Source organism: Sycon ciliatum, chromosome 12, assembly GCF_964019385.1.
Source record: "Sycon ciliatum chromosome 12, ocSycCili1.1, whole genome shotgun sequence".
NCBI classification, from domain to species: domain Eukaryota; kingdom Metazoa; phylum Porifera; class Calcarea; order Leucosolenida; family Sycettidae; genus Sycon; species Sycon ciliatum.
Window position 1 is genome coordinate 152173 of NC_088654.1, and position 16510 is coordinate 168682.

Here is a 16510-nt window from a genome sequence, read left to right on the forward strand (position 1 = left end):
ATCGAGTTCTCGGAGGGCCAGACTGGCTTTAACCCAAACCGCAACTCCTCCTCCATGAGCTGTTCGATCCTTCCGCAGTGGGGAGTAGTACCCAGGCAAGGACAGTTCGGAATCTGTAGCCTTCTCAGGGGTTAGCTTGCTCTCTGTGACAATGGCAATGTCAGGTTGGTGAACGTGTACAGCATGGTGAAAGTCACCAAGTTTACTCAGTAGTCCAAATGTGTTCGTCAGCAGGATCCGAAAGGATCTAATTGGAGCTTTGAGCTTGAGTGTCGGAGGACTCGGAGAGAGCGTCACTGTGTGAGCCGGACAAGGTGTCCCCCTTTGGAGCGTCACTGAGTGTGTCACTGTGTGAGCCGGACAAGGTGTCCCCCTTCGGACGCTCATGGTGGGGTCAAACCCGCGCGTACAGTGGGCGAGGCCAAAAGTTTGGAGCAGTGGCGATTTCAAGGTCAGTCGCATCGATCATCAAGCGAGCAGACACTTTCCCATCTTCTGTGGTGTGTATGCTGCACTGGTGAACCTTCACCGGTTTGTTCACTGCTGCAGAGCGTTGCTCAGTGAATTCCTTGACACTTTCTTCACTGCTATGTGAGTTCAAATTGCCCACATAGATTACGGCTTTCTTCACTCTGTGAGGTTCATTTGATACCAGTTTCCACGTGTCATCCGTGATTGGCTCTAGCTTCAGTGGATTGGGCTTGACAGTGGGCCGCTCAATTGCCTGGGACTTGTCCTCATCCTCGGTTGACGTTTCATGGTCACTGGCAGGGTCACCCACGCTACGGGAAGTGCTACGGTGTTCGTCTGCATCAGTGGTACACGTTGCAGCCTGGCCTGCGTGAGTACGGGTACGCTTGCTGGTCCTTCCCACTGTACTCTCCATCGTACGCTGGCTGTGCTGGTTGTGGGCAACTGCTGGAGCAGTCAGGGGAGAAGCACTTGCTGCGACAATGGCGGACTCCCTGAGGGCGACAACCTCCTCGTTCAGGCCTGCAATTTGCCTCGATAAATCATCGATCCTATTCTTTAGTCGTGTCTCGTGGTCTGCGGACTCCGTCACAAATGTTGCCAGCGTTTCTACTACGTCTAAAATCGAAGACTCGATCCCAGGGAGGGAGCACAACAATTTTACCTCCAGCTTTTGCTGGATGCATGGCATGGGGGGTCAAAGCTATCCGATGTCTACCTAGTTTCCTACTACTACTACTACTACTACTATATGCAAGAACATGTATCATAATATGCCTGGAATCATGATAACAATATTGGTCTCTGTTGTTTTACTGTTGTTTTGTAACTACATTATATCGTGCATTTAGGTCTCTGCAAAATCTGCTATACGTTCTATACTGCGAAGAGCCAGGCCACACCGAAGTCTTCATCAAGCATTGGGCGGCCGATGTTAACGTCAACACCAGCAACAGCTGCGGCAGACACTCATCAGGACGCCTCCTTTCCTTTGTTGACAGTGGTGAGCATTAACCGAGAAAGTGACACAGTTCAATGAAGTGTTGCTTTTGTCCTGATTGTAATGATGAAGCCTGAAGTAGTGGAGTGCTTGCTTCAGATGTTCACTATGTACAGTAAATATCGGATATAACGTGCCCCTTTGATTTTCGAAAATTTATCACTATATCCGGTGCATCACTATAGCCGATTTGCATGTTTGACCGACACATGGCACATGACTGCACATGAAATGATGCGTACACGCTGGAAAAAGCATGCTGAAAGTGCATGCATGCTCCGCGGACTGATTACCGGTGCATGACACAGAGCAGTGCATGGCAGTGCAGTACGAGTACAGACTGTACAATCATGTACTAGTACTTCGATACATCATGTGGCATGGCTGCTTCTTCAGCGCGTTCTCCAAAAAAAAAGCCTGAGCTGGATCCGTACTCGCGTACTCGGTGTCCAACGAGTTGCGTAGAGCCAGAAATAGACATTAGTGGCAGTGTACGTGAGTTGGCAACATCAATCATCGTGAGAGGCAACACAGCCAGAAACGGACAAAAAGCGTGCAGAAAGATACAGAAAAGGACAATACCATACAAAGGGAGCGAGGGGTAGCGCAGCCAGAAAAGGACATGTGCATACAGAAACGGACAAGAGACAAAGGGAGCACATTGCGAGGGGTAGCACAGCCAGAAACGGACATGTGTGTGCAGGTAAAATAATGGGTTGGTGCAAAAAGAGATCATGAGTACGTCGAAAAAAACAATTGTTTTGTGATCATCACTCTTGATCATTATATGCGATATTTTCCTGTACATTTGATATGGTTTGCTTCCTGAAGTCCATCACAATAAGCGATATATCGGTATAGCCGATAATAGTGTATATAGTGATATTTTAGCTGTATTTTTTCTGATTTGATTTTGATTTTGACGTGTTCTATCACTATAACCGGTATATCATTATATCCGGTCACTTTATAAACGATACTTCCTGTACGAACTAATATACTAAGTAATAATATCGTTACTACTTGGTCCGCGTCAGCAATACTGTCGCTTAACTTTCGACAATATGAACATAGACTTTAGACATCAAAGCGTGCACTTGAAGTGATAAAACTTGGTACGATGGAAGGTAATGATTGTATAGAATGACAACTAGCTATGAGGAATTTATTGTCCAAGGAAGGGTTCATACTTTTTTCGGTCCTCCACGTCGCTGCTCTCGGCGCTGGTGACAAACGTTTTTGCTCGGGATCGACTCTCTTGCTTTTGCAAGCTCATCTCTCTTCGTCTCTGCTGCCTGGCTATTGTGTAAAGAAAAGTCGATCGTGATGGTCGCCTTCTCTACAGAACTTCGCGTGGGCAGCACGACAGCCTGTGTGGTTCAAATCAGACGCCGTATTTTGCGAGATTTTATTTTGAACGATGACGACGACGACGCATGCAGTACTTGCACATCTTCGTGATGCGCTGGATACTCGGAGCGTTGAGCTGGAGGTGAGGGAACTGCGATCTCAGCTTCACGAGCGATCCCTGAGGTGAGCGATGTCGGCCATTTAGCAAAATGGAGCTGATTCCGAGTAGCCGATTACTTTCTTGTGGGTTGCGCTGCTCTTGCCTACTCAGTGTATTAAGATAAACTATTTTGATGCGGCGCTGTATCAAATCAGACGCCGTATTTTCCTTGCGCTTCACAGGCCGCGATGTAATGGTCAACTATTCGTGTAGCAATCACTTTCCTGACAACTGCTGGTACAGGAAGTATCGTTTATAAAGTGACCGGATATAATGATATACCGGTTATAGTGATAGAACACGTCAAAATCAAAATCAAATCAGAAAAAATACAGCTAAAATATCACTATATACACTATTATCGGCTATACCGATATATCGCTTATTGTGATGGACTTCAGGAAGCAAACCATATCAAATGTACAGGAAAATATCGCATATAATGATCAAGAGTGATGATCACAAAACAATTGTTTTTTTCGACGTACTCATGATCTCTTTTTGCACCAACCCATTATTTTACCTGCACACACATGTCCGTTTCTGGCTGTGCTACCCCTCGCAATGTGCTCCCTTTGTCTCTTGTCCGTTTCTGTATGCACATGTCCTTTTCTGGCTGCGCTACCCCTCGCTCCCTTTGTATGGTATTGTCCTTTTCTGTATCTTTCTGCACGCTTTTTGTCCGTTTCTGGCTGTGTTGCCTCTCACGATGATTGATGTTGCCAACTCACGTACACTGCCACTAATGTCTATTTCTGGCTCTACGCAACTCGTTGGACACCGAGTACGCGAGTACGGATCCAGCTCAGGCTTTTTTTTGGAGAACACGCTGAAGAAGCAGCCATGCCACATGATGTATCGAAGTACTAGTACATGATTGTACAGTCTGTACTCGTACTGCACTGCCATGCACTGCTCTGTGTCATGCACCGGTAATCAGTCCGCGGAGCATGCATGCACTTTCAGCATGCTTTTTCCAGGGTACGCATCATTTCATGTGCAGTCATGTGCCATGTGTCGGTCAAACATGCAAATCGGCTATAGTGATGCACCGGATATAGTGATAAATTTTCGAAAATCAAAGGGGCACGTTATATCCGATATTTACTGTATTAGTATATTTGTTCTAAATAAAATATTGCGAAAGATATTTCGGACATACTCCGTCCTGTGGTGATGAACAGAGGCTGTAGTAAACATTATAATTATTAGTATCGAATAGAATGTGGCATCAGGATCAACAAATGGCCCAGAATCTGCGAAAACCAGGCTTCGGGTGAAATTTCACAAAATGACTTTTCCCGTTTTCAGCTTCTCCTGGGCATGGGAGGTCAGGAAACAAAATATTACAGTTGTGGGTCGACTCATAGTGGTATTAAAAGTATCTCAAACACACCAGGGTATTGTGTTAAAAAATAAAAAATAAACACAAAATTGTTATCACAGGAAAGAAATGAAGAGAGATCCACCAGACTGAAGGAAGAGACATGGATGATTTTTGTTTAGGTGACATGACAAGGCAAGGCAAGGCAAGGAGGCATGACATGACAAGGCATGTGGGGGCAGGCTTGTTGTGGCCCCTTGGTGCTGCAGGCCTGTACTGTAGTGGCCATGCACAGTTCTGCAAACATTTTGTTTGCTCCTCACTCAGCACATTCTGGGGCTGAATGCATGTACTGGCATGCTCTGGCGCTGCACACCACAAGGAAACCCGACTCCAGTTGAGATGGCACCTTTTGAAGGGTGAATCTAGTACAACTGTTCAGAAACAAGCAAGAACACAGCCTTTCAAACTGTTCCACTGTTCATAGTATAGTAAGCGCATAATGTGCTGGCATGCTGCAGTATCTGCTTGGTACTGACCAGCAAGTGAAATATCAGCACGCTGTACAATCCCTTGCAGCTAGCTGTCCAGCGAGGACAGTCTCGAGTGGGGGCCTCTAGATCTGCTCGCTCATTCGCCTGGCATTCAGTAGCACTTCATCGCCAAGGACTTCAATTCAAAACAGTTTTCACACTGCCCTTCAAGCCTTTTTCCTCGTGAACTTGCTGCAAACGTATGAGCTCTGCTGCTCGTGTTTCCTTGCGTGAGGCCCAGAAACAGCTAGTATCTCCGTAGTTCGATTGGCTGGATCGATGTCGTCCAGGTCCTCCTCGCTATCGCCATCACGACTCTAACTGGAGACGATTTCTTCACCATTTTCCGCAAGCAGCAGCTAGCGCAGAAATTTCGCCATCCCTGAGTGTAGGAGATGGAATCCGTTCGATCAGCTCAAAAACTCTTTGTTGTGACTAGAGGAGTAGCAGGGAATATTCTAGCGGAAGCCCTTTGACTTCCCTGACTGCTGAAACCCTTCCTGCCATGACTGCTACTTCTTCAAACAAGCGAGATTCTCTTTGGTTCCACTTCACTGCACTCGATCGTCCACGCGTGCCAACCTTTTTACAAAACATCATTTTTCTCAAAAAAAATGATTTTCACCCTAAGCCTGGTTTTCGCAGATTCTGGGCCAAATGGTATGTCTCACTCCAAACAGCACACGCCACAACTATAATAATAGGAATGGTGCTTAATGCGGTCGGTGCAGAGCTTCCACACATACAGAACTCGGGATTTGATTGGATACTCGAACATTTATTCGACTTCGGATATGGCATGTGCTAAAAGCCATAATTTGGATATGGTTTATAAGGGTGGGTATGTATATGCATGTGTTTGCACAGGTTGAGTACGCTTGCAACATTCACAGACACTCCCATTGTCAGGACCGCTGTATGGTTTACAGCCTGAGTGAACGCAGTGGACCATTTTATGCTAAGTGTGAACACGACCACAACCTGGTGTGCGGCTCGCGCGAAAAGTTAAAAGCCAGCCTTACAGGGACGGAGGCATTCGTGAAGAACCATGGTGACATCGAACAGCAGCACGACGTTTCCCTTGCTGTTCAACACATCTGTGACTGGAGAGCGCATGTGATGCGCGCCGCAGACCAGCACGAGGCCAAAACCACATCACTGGCGGCCAAAAACACATCAGTATGTGTTATAACCATGGACTGGGCCATGAAGTTCATGCCACAGAGATATGAGAGAAGCACTGACTGGTTCGCAAAGAGAGGTATTTCATGCCACGTCATAGCTGTGCAGATGTTGGATGCAACAGAGTTTTTTCATTAACATTGTGGAACAATGCACCCAGGACAGCTTCACAGTTGCTGTGCTCCTTCAGCATACATTGGCCACATTGAAGTCGAGGCACCCAGATGTCCAGCACGCCTATATCAGAAGCTACAACGCTGGGTGCTGCCATTCGGCCCAGCTGCTGACTCTTATAGCTGGAATCCAAGCGCCAATCACAGCCCGCCGGTACGACTTCAGTGAAGCCCAGTCGGGCAAGGACCTTTGCGATCGGTGCATCGCAACGGCCAAATCCCATATACGCCGATACATTGATGAGAACCAAAATGTTACGAATGCTTCTGAGTTGTGGGCGGCCATCAGGAGTAACAATGGAGTTGCCAACGTGTCTGCAGCAATCGTTGAGGTTCATAAGGGCGCCCGCTGAGATCCAGCACCAAAACTACCAGGCATACGCGAGCTGTGTAACTTCGAGGTCGGTCAGCCAGCAGGGACATTGACGGCATGGAGAGCATACGGTGTTGGTTTGGGTAAGATCATCTCTATCCTACCAGCGCATTTGCCAAACTCAGCCTTCGTGGTTGTTGAAGACTTCACTACACCATTAAGTCAACCAGCGGCGGCAGCAGCACCATCTAAAGCGAAAGCCACCCTCAGCTTCGTCTGTTGCCATCCGGGCTGTCTGCCAGAATTCTCAACCTTGACTGAACTGAACAGTCACATGGATATTGGCCAGCATATTTCCCTGGGAGGCGGCAGCGAGCGCTTGGAAGACATTGGCATGAAGCTGTTTGTCCGTGAGCTGGCAGGCTTTGGTCAATCTGCACCACCATCAACACAGACAGAGGTAGCAGCAGCTGAAGGTTAGTAAAATTGGGAACAGTGAGACTTTGCGTGAAATGTGATAATATTATTATAATAGCACTTTCAAAACATGCTTGGTAAACTGCCGGAAAAGTGCTCGATGTGCAGAGCAGGTTCAGTGTCCTGAGCACAAGACGTATAGCAGAAAAGTATACAATACAACATGCCCATGCATCATAGCACTCCACGCGAGGATGTATTCTATTTCAAATTGAAAATGGGTTGTTGCCCACATCCTGTGAATTTCGTCTGCACCTCAATTACAGCAAATACCAGGGAACCAGCAGCAAGAGGATGGGCCCTAAAGGCAACCAGGGGTAGAGGTGGATTCAGTGATTTGGTTCGACAGTGGTTTCAGGATATTTTCGATACGGGTGAACGAACGGGTCACAAGGCCAACCCTGAGCAAGTTGCCAAGGAAATGAGCAAGAAATTCCAAAAAGAAGATTGGAAGACGGCGGAGCAGGTTAGATAATTATCAAGCAGGCATTTGATCACACACTGTACACTTTACTATTGCGCTGAGTTTCTGACAGATACACATGCACAACTTGCACTGGACACTAGTGGTATGGCATGGAATATTTCATAATTAATAATGACGAAGAGATTTCTATCAAAGCTCTCCTTTTAGGCAATTTTGCCAGGACGGAGGAAATACACGTCTATTGCAACTACATAATACCAGCCAGTCATGGCAAGTAAAATCTCATGATGGGGTTATCGGATTCACTAAGGTATTGACCATACCACGTGTTGCCCTGACTACACCGTGAATCAACAAGATGTATTTAGTGGGCCCGATAAATGGCGATAATTCTTCATAATATTCAGTGCAAGGCTCTTCGGGTCAGACTTTCTTTGCTGCCACTGTAGGATAATTACATGTTTACTGTTTCGTTTTCGTCATGCACTAATGTTTTCCACTTTTTAGATCAAGAGTTATTTCAGCAGACTTGCCAGGCTTCAGAGACAACAAACAGAACAGGATGACTCTAGCTCAGAAGATGAACAACAACAGGAAGCTGCTATTGCAGATCTTGTACAGAAGGCTGCATCTGTGGACCGCCACCCTATTTCTGCAGGTCGTCACAACATTTGCGGGGCTATAGCTGACAGCACAATACACAAATGGAAAGTAGTCATCCTGGAGGAGTGCTGCAATGAGCTTCGCCTACCCACCAGAAGCGGCAGAAATAAACTAAGGAAGCAAAATCTTGCTTTCAACCTTGTGCCTTACGTACAAGATAACTGGACTTGCACAGATGATTGAGCGGTAGAGATGTTTCATTTGTTTATAAAGAGCAAGAGTCTCGTCATTCTGTCTCCACTACGTACTCTGACTGTGGAATGTAGCCCATAAATCTTTGATTTATTGCGAGCTTTGTTATAGTAGACAACTTGCATTATTTGAACATGACGGACATGGAGCTCAAAAATAGATCGGTGCATGCTTTGCCAAGGAAACGGTCGGGCTTCGACCACTGATAGCTACTCTGGCATTAGTTTTCTTGCAGTGGCAACAGAAAACTAGTACAACACGAGATGTTTGATTGTATGAATTTGATGTAATACAAGATAATAATAATCTTACCGATCTTTCATGTGTTCAATCCAAATCAACGCTGTTGTCGGAAATCTCGACTGGTACATGGCGAGTTTCGGCGACTTCACTCCAACAGTCGCAGTTCCTAAACTACTGGTACCGATGGTTGCCAAAATACCATCACCAAGGAGCAGAAGAAAGCTGGAACGAACTGAAAGATTTCGTTGTTGAGAACTGAAAAAATATTGCGCTGTCGTAAGATTACGTCACCGGCATGCATGACATCTGCAGTCTCGCCAACGTGAGTCAAGCGTCAGAGCTGTGCATGTGACCCAAAGAACAAGAAAACATTTTTCGAGCTTAGTTGCTTTTTTTCCAAAGTCAAGATAGTACGACATGACTTGAGGGACAAAAATGCTTGTCGTTTGGAGTGACAAGGGGTCATCGCTCGTTCTCCTTGTCAGAGTTGCCAATACTCTTTAGTCTGCAGCTTTGGAAGTAGTGGTTGAGTACAAATTGCTGAAGGCGCGTCGCGGCTAGGCCAGCTTCCCCGAGCAGGTACGAATTTTGTTGCATTTCAGTATGGCAGAGTGAAAAAATTCAAATTTGTTTATTTCAAGAAAATCCAAAAAAGGAAGATGAGAGACATGTCCTCAGTGCTAGAAGAGGTGTTGTACTATCTGCCGGCGTGTGGCTCTGGCTTATTGAGGACGTAGCTGGGGGTTCAAGCAGCGCTTGAAAATCGCCAATTTTCAAGACGATTATTTGTGTCGTCAAGGGGTGCTAGTCCTCGTCTTGTGGGATGCTGGTGTGTCGAAGCAGCACTGCTCCTGGAACCAATCTAAGGAGGGAATGTTGGTATGTTGGCGTTTTGTTCGTAGCTTGTTCGTGTACGCTGTGCTGGGGCTCGTTTTTAAACCCAGAAACATGTGATTTTTGGGCCATTTTCGAGGGGTATGTCAGTTTCATGGTTTCCTTCAAAAACTCTTTCAAGGGCCTTGCACTGTCGATCCACACCCCAAAGGCAACCTACCTGCACAATTTGAGCAAAATCGGAGAGACCCACTTGCACACATACTTTGGTATTGTCAGACATGCTTTCTTCAAGGATTTTTATGTTATTCAAAATCGATTTTCGTGTTCCGCTCATCAGTGAATAGTATCGTAACTGAGGGTACTGTGTACAAAAAGAACATCTTATAACGGCATAATTAAAAGTGTGAACAAAAAAGAGAAGTGCTACAGCATTACATAATAGGTGCCAAACATAGTGCTAAAATATTTAACTGAGTGCAGGCACAAAGCATGAGGTGATACAGTGCAACATCTTTAAGTGCCGGAATTGTGCATCCCGGTACGTTGGTAGGACTCTTCGACACCTGACCGCACGTATCAGACAACATGTGCCGTTGGACTTATTACCACCAGCAGCCAGAGCAAAGCGGCCAAAGCGTGGTCGGCCATGCAAGAACCCAGTTAGCTCAGTAGACAAACACGCTGTGCCGACATCGCCGCCTGTTCCCGTGCCACCACCGGCCCCACCACCTGCGGTGCCGTGGGTGTCTGGAGCTGGGGTGGGTTTGCCATCAGTGACCTGGCCACCAATTCTTGACCCACGGCGAACAGCAGCGGAGCCTACTCTAGCACCACATCATCGTCACTGAACCCTCATCTCGGCAGTTGCCCTTGCCTCCGCCTGAGCCACCCCCTTTACCTGTGGTGACTACCGAGACGGTGGTCCCCCGGTGCTGGGATCAACAGTGCCGACTGTGTCTGGACAGAGAGGGAGATCATTGACAAACCATAATGAAACTAATATCCTTACCCATAGACCCAGAAGAAGCACAGCTAACTATGCACATGAAATTTATGCACGGAATGGACTTGGCCCACGCAAAATGGACAGTGGAAATGGCTGTGTAGTAGCAGAGAACCCAGCAACGGTGAGGCGGAGCAGCGGTCAAACGACTTGTGATGCTGGTGGAGATGATGGAGCCATGTTGGAGGCTGATAAGGTGTGCAGTGAGACTGAGCATCAGACGGATGATGAGGAAGTGACTGAAGATGATGATGGTGGTGATGAGGACGATGATGATGAAGATGAGATGGAGGACGAGGATGAGGCGCAGGAGGTTGAAGGGAAGGAGCGAGATGAGACGGAAGTGAGCGACGTGAGCAAAAAGTCAGCTGTATTTTGTCACTTGTTATCACGTCCAGATTGTCTTAGTGTGTACGATGATTCTCACTTTTCTGTTTTGTGCCGTGCAAGTTATGTTAACCAGTTGAAGGTTCTGGAAGCTGTATGTATTCGTGTGCATAATCCTGTTCTTTGTAAGCAAAAGAAGCATGAAGTCGCGCTGAAGTTGTTCTCCTAGCTGGTTATCAGATGTAAATTTCGTGTTATGTTGCACTGTGTCACATCAGGCTTTGTGCCTGCACTCAGTTATATATTGTAGCACTATGTTTGGCACCTATTATGTAATGCTGCAGCACTTCCCTTTTTTGTTCACACTTTTAATTATGAAACTCGGGTATTGAGCCAATAATAAAAGTAGAAAGGAAAAGGACATAATTATGGAAACGAGTTAAGAGTAACTCTCCACCACTGTAACTATTATACAGTCAGAAAGTGCATCAACTAGGCACAAAACTGACAGAGTACTGAGACATTCGACGTTCTGACACCTAGCTTCAACACATCTCCGTAGCGCTAACCGACAGCCTTCCAACTTGGAAGGTTCAAGGTTATGGAAATACCAAAGAGGGGGAAGGCAAGCGCAACGAAAACGAGCACAAGCTACAGTCCCAACGGAACAAAGAATGTAGATTGTTAATGGACGATGACGAAACCAGTAGCCGATTTGACGAAGCGGTCTAACTACAATTCGAAGCAGCAAAGCAGCACACCACCCAACTTGGGTGGGTCATAAATATCAAAGATAAGTAAAGAAAGGGGAAGCTTTGCGAGAACGAATTGTACAAGCCGAACGCCAAACTCCTACAGTACTCCTCATGCATGACATTGTGATGGATTAGTTAACTACAAAACAAGTTGTGTCACACGACGTACGTTTCGCCGTATGGTTCGTGACGGCTCATCAGGTGTGCAATTTGAAACTCGGGTATTGAGCCAATAATAAAAGTAGAAAGGAAAAGGACATATGGAAACGAGTTAAGAGTAACTCTCCACCACTGTAACTGGATACTACAGTAAAACCTGTGACTACCGACCACCCCTTGGTGCCAGCAAAAGCGGTCTTTAGTAGCAGGTGGTCTTTAGTTAGAGGTTTACACCGCGCGACCATATATGGATCCCGTTATATGATATGTATATCAAAATGCAGCTAATACAATTCCCCAAGACTTGCGCAATGCCATTCTTATTTCAGGTCAAACAACACTTGGAGAGAAAGACGAAGAGAGACAGAGAGAGAGAGAAGATTAATTTTTTTTTGCGGACATCAAATTCAGCTTCTACTTCTGAAGCCAGTAGTCAAACGTTCCCTGTGGAAGTTTCGTTTTGCGCTGGGCTTCAAATTTGTTCATACGATCAATCGTACCGACTGTCCTTGTTGCGACTTCTCGATTGCTTGAACGCGATCCTTCAGCATCAGGACCTTGTGGTGCTGCTTTGTTTCTGGATTCCTTGATGCTATCGTCGATTCATCTGTATGACTGGGGTGACAGAGCCGCTCAGTCTTCTTTTCTCCTCCGAGTAGTATAACATCGATCAGAGAGCGCTTTCGATGCGCGTTTCCTATCATGTTTATTCTTGACATCGCTTGACATTCTGACAGGTGTAGTGCAGTCCACACCGACTCCACAGTCAACATGACATGCGTTCATTTCTTCAGCTGTGGTATCGAAAGATTCCTTTCAGCAATTCAGGACCACGGAAAATCATCAAAATTTCAAGAAGGAGCTTCGAGCAACATTTGAGTTCCTATATCGGGGTCGCTAGTTACGGGTCTAAAATCATCTTTGGGACAAGAAAAGGCGGTCGCTGGTCGCGTTCAGCAGGTAGTCGCTAGTCACAGTGAATTTTTAATGTGAGACCGTCCGTGCCTGGCGAAGTGGTCGGTAGTGCCAGGCTGGTCGCTAGTCACGGTGGTCTGTAGTACCAGGCTGGTCGCTAGTCACGGTGGTCTGTAGTACCAGGCTGGTCGCTAGTCACGGTGGTCTGTAGTGCCAGGCTGGTCGCTAGTCACGGTGGTCTGTAGTACCAGGCTGGTCGCTAGTCACGGTGGTCTGTAGTACCAGGCTGGTCGCTAGTCACGGTGGTCTGTAGTACCAGGCTGGTCGCTAGTCACGGTGGTCTGTAGTACCAGGCTGGTCGCTAGTCACGGTGGTCTGTAGTACCAGGCTGGTCGCTAGTCACGGTGGTCTGTAGTACCAGGCTGGTCGCTAGTCACGGTGGTCTGTAGTACCAGGCTGGTCGCTAGTCACGGTGGTCTGTAGTACCAGGCTGGTCGCTAGTCACGGTGGTCTGTAGTACCAGGCTGGTCGCTAGTCACGGTGGTCTGTAGTACCAGGCTGGTCGCTAGTCACGGTGGTCTGTAGTACCAGGCTGGTCGCTAGTCACGGTGGTCTGTAGTACCAGGCTGGTCGCTAGTCACGGTGGTCTGTAGTACCAGGCTGGTCGCTAGTCACGGTGGTCTGTAGTACCAGGCTGGTCGCTAGTCACGGTGGTCTGTAGTACCAGGCTGGTCGCTAGTCACGGTGGTCTGTAGTACCAGGCTGGTCGCTAGTCACGGTGGTCTGTAGTACCAGGCTGGTCGCTAGTCACGGTGGTCTGTAGTACCAGGCTGGTCGCTAGTCACGGTGGTCGGTAGTACCAGGCTGGTTGCTAGTCACGGTGGTCTGTAGTACCAGGCTGGTCGCTAGTCACGGTGGTCTTTATTTACAGGTTTTACTGTATATACAGTCAGAAAGTGCATCAACTAGGCACAGACCTGACAGAGTACTGAGACATTCGACGTCCTGACACCTAGCTTCAACACATCTCCGTAGCGCTAACCGACAGCCTTCCAACTTGGAAGGTTCAAGGTTATGGAAATACCAAAGAGGGGGAAGGCAAGCGCAACGAAAACGAGCACAAGCTACAGTCCCAACGGAACAAGGAATGTCGATTGTTACTGGACGATAAAGAAACCAGTAGGCGATTTGACAAAGCGGTCTAACTACAATTCGAAGCAGCAAAGCAGCGCACCACCCAACTTGGGTGGGTCATAAATATCAAAGATAAGTAAAGAAGGGGGAAGTTTTGCGAGACCGATTTGTCAAATCGCCTACTGGTTTCGTCATCGCCCAGTAACAATCGACATCTTTGTTCCGTTGGGACTGTAGCTTGTGCTCGTTTTCGTTGCGCATGCCTTCCCTCTCTTTGGTATTTCCATAACCTTGAACCTTCCAAGTTGGAAGGCTGTCGGTTAGCGCTACGGAGATGTGTTGAAGCTAGGTGTCAGGACGTCGAATGTCTCAGTACTCTGTCAGATCTGTGCCTAGTTGATGCACTTTCTGACTGTATATAGTATCTAGTTGCAGTGGTGGAGAGTTACTCTTAACTCGTTTCCATATGTCCTTTTCCTTTCTACTTTTAATTATGCTGTTATAAAATGTTCTTTTTTGCGCACAGCACCCTCAGTTCCGATACTATTCACTGATGAACGAACACGAAAATCGATTTTGAATAACATTAAAATCCTTTAAAATTCCATGAACTCGTTGTTGTCTGGCCATGTCTGCATTCATTATACTCTTTATTGCACTTATTTATATTTTAAATTAATATGGAAGTCCCCACAGACTCAAGGTCTTCTAACGGGGTACCCTAAGAATGAAATTCCATCTCTCTGCAACCAACGAAGGAAGAGAAGAAAAAAACGGTAGTGTGAATACGTATTGGTATATAGACCCGTGGCTGAGGTCCTTCAGTAGATGTATTTCAACAACTTTCGAACCGACCTTAAGGGCTGTTTTCAATGGCTCAGGCCCATTTTCTAATATTTTCTGCTTTTACAACCCCTCGTACCTCTTGGCACCTTCATTTGCTTCCTTTTTGTCGTGTACCTCGGCTCGTTTGATCACTGCTATTTAAAATCAATTTAAACAACAACAACAACAGCAAGCATGATCTTGGACGATCCCCCTTATACTAGCTTGCCTTTCAGTGATATTATTTCCTAACCATGTTCCAATACTGTTAGTGACACTCATTGTTGATAATACTTACAGGGTGCGGAGGTTTGGTAGACCAGTAAAAACACCACTACCTATTGTTGAGATCTGATTGTTGTCCAAATATCTATAAACAATGAAGGACAAAGGCAGTAATGCTGATATACGGGAACAACAGTGCGAAGATCTCCCAGAAACTGACGCCGCTGTGAGCCGTCCGATCCTTTGTAACTCTGAGCATCAAATCCTGCTATTGTACAGATCATTAACTTAATGCTACCTGACAAGATATATGGATCCAATGCTTTCTTCTCGGTTCTCACTGAGTAAAAGTAGGACCTAAACCTGGGAACCTTTGTTTCTCCATCATTGTATTAGACCATCCCCTTATGCCCGCTTGTCTTTCTCTGATATTCTATTCGTAAGCACACAGAGAGTAATGCTGTTATACAGGTATGGGATTAAGTCACTCGAATTCCGTCCCCTCTGTCACGATAGGATGCATATTGGAAACGTTCATCAGTGGTTTGTCCCATACTAGGGGTGAAACGAGTGCCAAAATAGGGGACTCGAGTACTATTTAAAAAAAAAGAGCGAGTATTCGAGCGAGTACGAGTATTTAACTGACAACATGAAACAATGTAGTGCATACACTTTCGTAACAAAGAACGTACTACACCTGATACACATGTAGTCTTGTATACAGCCTAGTGCAGCAAATAGTCGAACTACTGTCTTCTGCTGAAAAGTAGGGACAAGAAATAACTTCGCGCTTACATGGACCATCAGTACCAGTCAGAGTAACAGAAATGCTTGATGTACATGCATACAATACACTGTACATAGGATACTTTGAGTATTTCGCGAAACGAGCATTTGCTCGTTTCAAATTTTTGAGCGAGAGCTCGAGTATTCGATATACTCGTTTCACCCCTATGCCATATCCAATTCAGAAATGAATACATCTCATACAAACATTGCTGGTGTACAGAACAAAGCCTTAACGAGCAACACACAATTCCCTGTCATTAGCTGTGTTTATGGATAGTCCTTGAGTTTTTCAGATAAACTGCTTTATCTTTTACCTGTTGTTCCTTTTAGAATGGCATAACGTCCACTGTGGGTGAGAGGCTCGCAGTTGAGAGAGAAAAGATGTGTCAAGCTATACAATGTGTTTATCACATCAATATTCCTATACATTTGCTCAACACGGGGACTCACAAGCAATGTCATGAAGCGACTGGTGGTGAATCTCGCTGGTGGGCGCATCCCTGGAGTCCGATTCAAGGTACCTGCATCGGCAGAGCTCCCATCCTCACTGTCCTTTTTATCTGCACTGCTTGCGTTGCCAGTTGTCATTTTTCAAGCTTTCGCGCAATTATTTCTTCGAGCTCACAGTGAGTTTTCCAGCCAGCTCTCGAGCGCGCATACGGTAAAACGGCAAACTCCCCGGGCGATCGCCAGGATTGCTAATCTTTTAGAAATTACCTGTAGGGGCTGGGAGTCGGTGCGTTTATACAGCTCGCTATTTTTGATGACTTGAGGGTACTTGATCCCGACGACTGTTTGCAATTGATGTCTGTGGAATGCTTCCAGCAGACCAAGCAGCCAAGTTCTCTGTCTCAGTTGGCAATGCGTTTGCACCCCTCAGCCGGCAATGACCAACAAAACCCTGAAACTGTTCGTAACAAATGCCTTTAATGAGTAATTTGAAACTCGGATGTTGAGCCAATAATAAATGTAGAAAGAAAAAAGGACATATGGAAACGAGTTAAGAGTAACTCTCCACTACTGTAACTAGATA

General features: G+C 46.2%; 1 protein-coding gene across 1 annotated transcript in view; it reads right to left on the reverse strand.

Annotated features, from left to right (window-relative positions):
• The window catches only part of LOC135828728 (vasorin-like), a 224745-nt gene that overhangs the window by 83994 nt on the left and 124241 nt on the right, over positions 1-16510 (reverse strand). Inside the window, exon 6 of the mRNA XM_065341151.1 lies at positions 14762-14833. Coding sequence (XP_065197223.1) covers positions 14762-14833 — 72 coding nt within the window. The remainder of the gene's footprint in view (positions 1-14761; positions 14834-16510) is intronic.